General features: G+C 43.1%; 1 protein-coding gene across 1 annotated transcript; it reads right to left on the bottom strand.

The window, feature by feature from the left end:
* Positions 1 to 492: 492 nt before the first annotated feature.
* On the bottom strand, positions 493 to 1,089 carry LOC308301515 (calcineurin B homologous protein 1-like; the record flags this gene model as incomplete). The annotated part of the gene is made up of 1 exon (XM_080745526.1): positions 493 to 1,089. One exon carries the CDS (start codon positions 1,087 to 1,089, stop codon positions 493 to 495), a length of 597 nt encoding a protein of 198 aa, XP_080601652.1.
* Between the last annotated feature and the right edge of the window lie 9,476 nt (positions 1,090 to 10,565).

The following is a 10,565-nucleotide window of genomic DNA, read 5'->3' as shown; positions in this document are numbered from 1 at the left end:
TTATAATATATGTTCAATTTCTGTGAGAATGGAACAAACAAGACTGGGTTTAATAATGTAGTGGGATTCCATGTCTGTGACCAACCTACTACTAGACAGCCTGGCATTGAGAGTCTAGCCGATGATGTCATCCATGCCCAAATTTGGAGAAGCTCAGCCCTATTGACCAAAAAATTAAGTGAAAGTTACATATAATATACAACATATTTAAATAAAAAAATAGCACAAAAAAAAGAGCACAGTTTGATATATGCATTAGGCCACCCACATACCCCTGTTTTGACCCCGTTTGGATAAGATTTATACACTCTCAGAGTTACAAATCCATAAGGGTCCATTTGTTCCACTAAATGCTTGATCAAGAGAACATACTGTATTGTAGGTCAGGCCATGAAATCTGGCCTTGTTTGGGAGTGTTGAAACAGGGTTGCCTGGGTCTTGTTATCAGCATGGCATGGAAAAGTGTCTTTCGTCCAGAGTGGAACCGGATGCTCAGTGCAGGAACCGGATGCTCATCTTCTGCTCGACGTCCAAGTCCTCCAACAACTTGACGAAATCTTCAAAGGAAATGGAATTGTCGCCGTTCCAGTCGACCTCCTGGATGGTCCGGTCGGCGATGCCGCCGAGCTGCTCGTCCGAGATGTTTGTGCCGACCATCATGCGCAAGACCTGCAGGAGCTCGTCGCGAGAGATCTTGCCGTCTCTGTCCAGGTCGTACATACGGAAGGAGAACAGCAGCTTGTTGGTCCTGCTGTTGATGGGTTCTCCGGCGGCGGGGTCGCTGTTGCTTTTCTCGTTGTTGTCCTCCGTCGGCGGCCTGAAGTGAGCCAGGGTTCGCGTGAATCCCCTGAAGTTCACCTGGTCCTCGCCCTCGGCGAAGAAGGCGCTGATTATTCGGTCCCCCAGGGGGTTGATGGCCAACTCCGGGATCCTTTGGAAATCTTCTTGACTGAGGTTTCCGTTCTGACATTTATCCAGGGTGGTGAAGCGACTGTACAGGCGAGTGATCTGACTGTGAGAAAAGCCTGTCTCCTTCCTGATCTCTTCGATGTCCTCTTCTCTGAGTAACGTAGACGCCTGAGAACCCATGGTATAAATCCTAATAACCTGACAGAGTGGAGCTGTCTTTCGCGATCAAGCAATAAAAAATAAATCCCTCCAGCAGGCTAAGGCCAGAGTTGCACTTAGTTGTGGGTGTCACGCACCAAATATATTACATCCCAAAGAAAATCTGCTATTTTCGGTGCACAACAACAGCGCAAAGGTATAAATCAAGGCTAAAAGGTATCCGAGCAATCCCAACCCCCAGCTAAAAGCTACTGATCCTTTGCGTACAGACAGGTGACCATCAGCTGCTGCTTCGCCGTGTCTTACCTGACGCACAGAGGCACTGTTCCGCTCAAGTTTGTTACGCTGTCTAGATACTGCTAGCTAGTATCTTGTTACGTGTGTCATGATGTCATCAATATGACATCAAAATATGGCCATATATATTGCCCAAATATGGAGTTGGGGAAATACTCTCTGATCCCCTACTTGCATCATTCCCGACTTGAATAATAGTGTAGGCTGGTGCCGGTTTGGCATATTATTATTATCTATAAATGTTAGAAATATATTTGTGTACGTCTGTGTGAGCGCGCCCACCACATATCTCCATATATGGGTATAAAAGGGTATAACCGGAGGGGCGTGAGTTCCCAACAGGCATCGGCCTAATGGTGTATAGTGGTTCTCAAAGTGGGGTCGGTTGTCCTTGGTTGTTGTTTTATATATTTCAGCACAGAATAACCACACATGCCTAGATTGAACATACCATTTATTGCAATGATATTACCACTTATGCAATGATATTGCATCTTAGTTTGGCGGTGTAACTCTGCTGTGATGATACAGATTATCTGCTCAAACATGAGCCATAATCTGATATCACAAACCCCCCAGAGCAAAGCCTTATACAGATTACATGCACATAACATTGAACCTTCAGTTGCATGATTTAAGACATCACATTATAATCCATAGAACACAGAACAATCTGTAAACAATACATATTAATATAAGTAACTACATTTTACAGGGAGGAGGACGGGGAGGTGGAGGGATTCTTCTAACCCTTACAGCTGCACAACCAGTAGTAACAGCCAAACACCTAGAATGAACATAATACAGGGAGCTGCTTAAATAGACTTCTTGAGATGCATTGTGAGTAAGAGGGTGTATGAGAATGAGCTTGTAGCCAATTAGAATGTGAGGTGACAGACTGCTCTGTGAGAGTGTGAATGAATTAACTTGATAATGAATGAAGAGGGGGGTCCGGGGAGATAGCAACAACACATTCTGCCTTCCATATATAAAAGAACTTACGCAGGCTCAATTTGTATGATATCGCAAGGGAATTGTATCAATTATGGCGATTAAGCTTAATTAAGCTCTACAAAAATGTAATGCAGTTACAGTATATTTCACAAATATATTCCAGGCCTTAGGCTGCAGACCAAGGGTTAACAACGCTTAGGGGAAAATACATTTGCACCAACCGATTAATCTGATTCCAGGCCATAGGTTAACACGGCTCCGCATGGTTCTTCTTGGGAAGGATTCCCTTTTTTATACTTTAACAACACAAAAGCTTGCAGAGCGACTATTTTAAATGTTTTGGGACAAAGTATCAAATAATGCTTAAAGACATAGTTTAAGAGTCTCTTCAAATTATTGGCTTAGGAATGCGACAAAAACTGAAAAATATCCATGAATTCAAGTCTCCATGAGGTGTGTGTGTATTATAATGTGTGTGTATATAAACCCTAGATTATTCAATTAACTCTTTTACTGCCACAGAATTGAACAAAAAGCTCCATCCACTGCCAGAATTGTCGCTCATCTTTGAAGGCCTACTGGAGAAATTTGGTTTAGACTATAAAGACAACAATTATATGGCAACGTAGAATAGAATGTCTACTTTGCAACAGAAAAAGATTTCGAGCTTTTATCTTGTTCTGTTCATTAGCTAGAAGCTGCAGAATGTGGCCTAAAAACAGCTCTTTGAGAACATAAAGCTGAGAAAAATGCATTTTTGTGAAGAATACATTTTCAGGCAGAAATCTCTCTTTAGCCTTTTATTGTTGGCTTCAGTAACATCACACCTATGATCAGTGGTTGTTTACAAACAAATTCAAAAAAATAAAAACAAGAAAAAGTGTCTTTTTACACACTTTTAGTGTGTAAGAGAAGTAAGAGCAGTAGTAAGAGCAGTGCAGAACATTGACACAGTGACATGAGCTTCAGCCTGAATCCTGCTTCAGCTTTCAGGGTTCTCTTTATCTCACTGTGACACTACATGTCTACAGAGTGTATATGTGTGTGTGCGTGCGTGCGTGCGTGCGTGCGTGCGTGCGTGCGTGTGTGTCATTCAGCCTGCACAGGGCCTGGGGCTCCATTCTGTTTCACTCCAGCCAGGCTCCTCCGGAAGGGCTCCACCGGGTCTGCTGAACTCGTACACGAGCCCATGGTCGATCTGTAAATTATACAAATACATAATTACTATAAAATACATGAAAAATAGTACACCTTCAAGCTCACAACGCGTCACAGCAGAATGCGTGACGCCCTCTCTCTCACACACACACACACACACACACACACACACACACACACACATCCTTGTGTGACTCGTACACGAGCCCATGGTCGATCTGTAAATTATACAAATACATAATTACTATAAAATACATGAAAAATAGTACACCTTCAAGCTCACAACGCGTCACAGCAGAATGCGTGGAGGTTGGGGGCCTACTATTTTCATCAAAAGGCCGTTTTAGAAATGTCAACCCCTGCCTCTCTAACATTCTATGCACTTCCTGCTTACCACACAAATATATATATATATATATATATATATATATATATAGTAATTATGTAAAAACAGCATTCATGGTCTGGAGAGGGCACTTTTTACAGATGGATAAAAGGGCAGGGGCTCAAGCCCCCTTTGATGTCTATGTGAGCATGTGCATGGTGCTAAGTCTGATTTACAGAAAAAAGTTTGTTTTTTCTTTACCTATCCTTGTCCTTGGACGACCACGATGTGGAAATGAAGAAGTAGGCTCATCATCATCGTCGACTCATCATCTAAAATCATAGCCAGGAAAATATCAAATAGTTTATATCTAAACAAATCAATTTACAATTTTGACATTTAGCAAATGACTTACAATAAGTTCATATATAACATAAAATGCAGTTATAGTAAATAGTTACCATGCATTTACTGTCACAGTGAAATTCCCTTTATACCCTGTATACCTATATAAAATGTCACAATGCAACATAGCTCTGTTTACACAAAGCTGTACTCCCTCCAACTATGTTCCCCATTTTCAACAGTTTTTATTTGTAACACTTGCTTTGGCAATGTAAACGTATGTTTTCTCATGCCAATAAAGCTCCTTTGAATTGAACTGAAAAGCTACATCATCAGCTACTGATGATGATGATGATGATGACGATAAAAAGAAACCTCTCCCTCTCTCTCACACACACACGCATCGTACGCACGCACACACAAACTAAGCCAATAAATCCTAAATTCCCATCAAATAATCTTAGTAGGCTGTGCAGTGCACGTACACTACACGCGGTACGTGCACGCGCGTGATAGGAACTCCACGTGTGTCCTGAGTAGCGACAAAAACAAACAAAGCACGTGGATCCTAACTGCTTGGATCAAGTTACTGATCCGGTCCGGATACGGAAACATTTCTTGCATGTATGTGTACGTGTAAATAGCCGGATGCAGTAGGCGGGCTCTAGACCGGATCCCAATGTCGGAGTGGCAACACGTCGCAATGGAAAACCGTTACCCACTGACCATCCCCCCATCCCAGGCTTCCAGTTCCACACGGATGCTCTGTTATCACACAGTATACAACTATATACAGTATACAACTATACAATACATACATGCACTGGATTGGAAGTCTTACTTTGGACAGTAGAATCGTGGCCTCTGTTCTCCGAGGGGTCTCTACGCGGAAGCCATTCTTCATTGGCCAAATCGCCCAGTTTGTCCGTCTTTTCGCGGCGGTACATGGGTCTCTGCTGCTGCGGCGATGTGAGCCCCCGGGCGGGGGGATCCATCCTACACGGGGGTCGAGCTCCGTCGGGATCGGTTTCCACAATATCACGAGGCTCTTGATCCATTTTTGGACCCCGGTTCTTCGCGACTGGCACCATCTTAGTCTGGGATCGCTTCCAATTTCGGGCTTTTGATCCGGTCGGGAGCGGATGACGTCCTACGTTCTTCAATCTTTTTATCTTCAATAACAATGGCTACAGTGATCTTTTTCTCTTCTTCATCATCATTATCATCATCATCATCGTCATCATCACGACCACCACCACCATGGGCGCTGGTCCTGGGTCACCAACACGGGTAGGTTGTGTAATCCTAATTCTAACAAAGTTTATTTCTATCGGTCAGGGGGGGTTGGGTCGCACTTCGGCGGAATGATACCAGCAAGTTGAGGCTGAGTTGGCCTAATACATCTCAATATTCTAGTACTGCTAAATACTACTACCTACTACAATTACTATACTACTAATACTATAAAACAACTGATTTCCGACAAAATGATCGCTTTTACCAACGTTTCTCTCTCTCTTTCTCTACTAACAGCCCGATGCATAAAACAATATAGTCCCTCAATGCTGCTAGCAGCTAGCAGTGGCGTCAGTTCAGAACAAGCTAAGGTATGGCAACATGACTGGTGTCTGGTGAAGACACCAGTCATGTTGCCATACCTTAGCAACAGGCACGATGAAAAGTACATTTTTATTATTTCCCCCTGTCAAGGTATGGCAGCTGCATACCCCTGCCATACCCAATTGACGCCCCTGGCAGCTAGTCGCTCTGGGCAGGCGGAGCCAGGACAGTCTGTTTACTTTTTTTTTTATGAAAGGTTTCCGGCTGTCCTCAAAATGACACAGACGACCAATTATGCATTCAAAAGTTGCGCAAGGACGACTTTTATCATAATCCATAAAAAACATCAAACGAACGAACGGGCGTATTGGCACAGACGTCCCTGGAGGATTGGGGCGAACAGGAACGTTCAAAGCAGTATAAGAGTTAAACAAAAAAGTAATCGATTGATTAATCGCTAAGAAAATAATAGATATTTGAAGCCCCAATGTGTACCATTGTGAGTTCCATCCGTGTTCAACACTTTACAGTGTGAGGTGCAGTATAGGGGAGTCGCACCAAATTTTGGTCCCTGGGTACAAGGATTCACTGCGGGCCCCGCAATTATTTTGTGCTTTAACTATTGAAAAATAGCAGATCTACAAGCTCACAGCGCGGCACGAGTGCCGCACTGCGAGCATGTAGATCTGCTATTTTTGAAAAATCGTGAAGTTTGTGCAAGTCTTTGAATATTTCAAATCTTTCTAAGGTTTTTTGAAAAACCTATGTTTCTATGTCAGTGGTGCTCAAATTTGTTCATGTGAAGGACCCCCAAAATTATATTTATTTGGCCACAGAACCCCATCTCAAAATATTTAGTCCCAGGGACCCCAAACATTTTACATATAAAAATACTTTTACAACTTTAAAAAAATAGCAGATCTACAAGCTCGCAGCGCAGCACTCGGTGCTGCGCTGTGAGCTTGTATATCTGCTATTTTTCAATAGATAAAGTTACAAGGGCCCCTCCACCTTGGGCCCCCTCCACCTTGGGCCCTAGTAACTCAGTCCCACTTCCCCCCCCCCCCCCCCCCCTTGTGACGCCCCTGAAGGCAGCCACCGTGCAGTCTGTTATGGCTGCAACCACATGTACAATGGGCTTGAGTCACTATAGGACTGGCTGCTTGTTGAACTCCCAGCCCTGCCCTGGCCCGGACCAATGTTATGACAGCAGGAGGAAGTTTAGGAGCAACAGTCCCGTTCCCACCCGTCTGCTCCCTTCTCAGAGTGCATTGTTTCTGCCCTTTCCCTGCCTGCCGCCTGTCGAGGAATTCTGGATCAAACTGGATTATTGATGCCAACTTGCCAAGGGAGTCAGATGCTTTGTATTTAGTTCTCAACCTTTTTCAAAAATACCCAAAATGTATATACTATTTGCTCCATGTGAGAAATATTTTGTGCCAGGGACCCCAAATCTCCATACAAGTTTTATGTTAAAATGTTTCAAAAATATTCCCAATTCTCCCAACATGCGACACGTTGTGAGTTTGTTGATCTGCTGTTTTCGAATAGCGATAGGGTTTAAAGTGATTGAACAGATTTTGATGCTATATTAACTTGTTTAGCCTGGGACCCCTTGAGTCGCCTCAAGGACCCCCCTGGGACCCCTTTGAGAACCACTGTTCTAAGATGTATCCACCTGTTTCTGCCAGAATTTACTGTAGAATTATTTGTGGGACACTTCCGGTTAAGGGTCGATTCATACCGTTATAAGGAGCCTAACTAATTTGGGTTCGGCACTTGGCGAACCCAAATATGGTTCGCATCCCCCGGTTCGGGGGGGCGTCAACCGACTAAATTCGGCTCTACGGTGCTGACGAAATGTTGTGACCTCCCGACTTAATTTCGGTACTAAGCGGTGTCTTCTCATTCATTCAGCCCGGCTTCAAGTTCATTTCCTCGGCTATGAAGCCAAGGAAACAGCGGTAATTTGGGAGGGAGACACGCCGACTTCCAAATGCTTGCGTGGCCGTGATTAGAGCGTCGCATAGCGGATACATTGTCAGCTCACTCTGGCTGGAGAGTGGAGGCGCGCGCGACACACACACACACACACACACACACACACACACACACACACACACACACACACACACATACACGGCTCGGCGTTGCTGTGTCTCGCAGCTCGCTAGTCGCTGACCGTTTTCAAGAGGAAAGAAAAGCTTAAAGTAAACACAACTTCGCTAATGTTCCGTGTTGATAGGTTTTCCACGACGAGTTGTGACTGCGTGATGATATGCATGCAGCAAGAGAGGCGGCCGCGTCTATAATGTGAGCTTGTAGATTAAATGTTTTCGAGCGAGTGAGAGAGAGATAAGAGACCTATGGAAGAGACCCCGTGTCCCCGTCACTGGTGCTGCTGCCTGCTGGAGCTGTCTGCTACTCATGGACCTCCAGTCATTCAGCTTGCAGCGCGAGGGTCAGTCAGATATATGTATCCGCCCTGCAACGCTCATTTCTCGGCCACACGTTGTCATGCCATGGACCTCCAATATTTACAAGCGACTTCGGCACTAGCCGTTAAGAAAGTATGGATGAACTCCCCCCGAACCTAAATAATTTCGGGTCGGGGCGTCCTCCCGAACCGAAATTAGTTAGGCTCCTTATAACGGTATGAAACGACCCTAACAGCAGACATACAAGCTCACATCGCGTCGCAGATGCAACCGCTGTGAGCTTGTAGATCACACTCGGCTGCAACACCGGAAATTCCGCACGCCTTCTGCGGAATGCACGATGGGACGTTGGAAACTTGTGGATACGGTGAAAGTTTATTCCATGAGCTCACAGGAGGAGTATGTTAAACACACGGGCCAGTGGTCAAGTAGTTCTCTGGATTCAGAACACGCTTTATACACAAAGACAGAGAGGGGAGGTTGTGTCATCGGACCAAAAGTATAAATTCCAGGCGTTCTTGATTCTATAATATTTAGCTTTCCAGAACACAGCATAGGCCACTGTTTCCCAAGCAGTGGGTCGCGCCCCATTTGTGGGTCACTGACCGATTTTTATGGGTCACGACTCGAGTTAAAATGCCATTTTCTTTTCCTACAAAAAAATAAATATATATTTCAAAAGATGGAACATCTTTTGAAATATATGATTTTATACATTTTCAAACAAACGAATACATCTAAGAAATTCCATAAATTAAATTAGATATAATAATAATGAAGAAGTAGTGAAAATAGCCGATCTACAAGCTCTCAACGTGACGTGAAGCGACGCGTTGGAGGCTTGTAGATCTGCTGTTTTCACTAGTTTGGGTCCCGGGCAAACGTCAAATTTCTCTTTTGGGTCACGAGCAAAAAGGTTTGGGAACCACTGGAATAGGCTACCAAAAACACGATTTAGCCAGTACTTCATCCTGTGACGGTGTCATGTGGAGAAATTAGCTCATCTACAAGCGTTTTTTGTGTGGATAGTTGCACAATATCAAATAAAGTGTCCAGAGCATTAGCTATGTAGTTAGTCAACCTGTGGATATTTAGAACAAAATACCACCAATGTCTATCTAGTCAATAACAATAATCATTGTCCTGTTCAAATGGGACACTGCCGGCATTATCTAACCCAGAAAATGTTTTAGTCGTGGTGATGTCATGATGATTTGGTCTATTCTACGTTGCCGCATTGCTAGGGATGGAGCTCCAAACAAGGGTCCGCTACAAACCCGATGACAAATGTATTGAGTACCCGGTATCAATAAGCTTTGGGCTTCTCAAGCTTGTTATCGAGCGATCAATACATTTATTACAGTACTATTCATAATATAAATTAATTTAACACTTATTGCACACTAATGAATGATTGTTTTAATGATATTCAGGGTTGTTAAGTAACGGATTACATGTAACGGGATTACGTAATCAGATTACAAAAAACAGGTAACTTGTAAAGTCTCAGGTTACATTTTAAAATGTGTAATCTGGATTACAGTAACGGATCTGAATGATGGGGGTTACATGCTGGATTACATTCTCCCCTTGCCCTCATCAATTTTACAAATAAGTTATAGCGCCAAACAATAAAATAATCAAGTCGAATCAGCGTAAAGTACTGACACTTCGCTTAAGTAAGATTCTGTTGTCCTTTTCCTAATTTCATTGGCTCAATATTCTTGTCTAGTTATCAACGGTAAAACTTGTTTTATTTAATTCGAGAGTTTTGCTAAACAGTAATCCAAAAGTAACTGAAAGTAACTAGTAGTTACTTTTTAAATTGTTATAATCAGATTACGTTACTGACTACATTTTCTTTGCAAGTAACTTGTAACTGTAGGGGATTCCTTTTTAAAAGTAACCCTAACAACCCTGATGATATTTAATGACAATTATGTGTTACTTTTGTCACTGTCATCTTCATAGATGGAGGTCACTGGTCAGCCACAAACTCACAGTCACAACAACTGGCCAATAAAAAAAAAGATACCAGTTCTATTGAGAATTTGTCTTTTCGTCTTTCCACAAAATATTAGAAAACGCCCAATAGTGGGCTCGATAAAAGCCCGTCTCAATAAGCAGGATCGATAAGGTGCTCATTAGTCGGGGACCCAGTCCCCTAAATGAGAGGGGACCTGTGATTTTCTGCCGTACTTTTTATTTCTGTTTTATCTATTAGTTTGGTCATTAAGGTCCACAGAATGAGAGGCCTGCTCTGCCGGAAACATCGCGAAAAAAAGTTATGGACATTTGTATATTCACTGTCCCATTGACTCCACTAGAAATATTAAAAAAAAAGAAAAACATCTGCTTTAATTAGCATGTGAGGGGTCAAATTAGGGGTTCTTCATGATTCTGAATCCATTGCAAGCATT

Source organism: Nannobrachium achirus (genome assembly GCF_963921795.1).
Source record: "Nannobrachium achirus genome assembly, chromosome: 17".
Lineage (NCBI taxonomy): Eukaryota > Metazoa > Chordata > Actinopteri > Myctophiformes > Myctophidae > Nannobrachium > Nannobrachium achirus.
The sequence above is the reverse complement of the archived record's forward strand: the minus strand, read 5'-3'. Positions and strand labels throughout refer to the sequence as shown.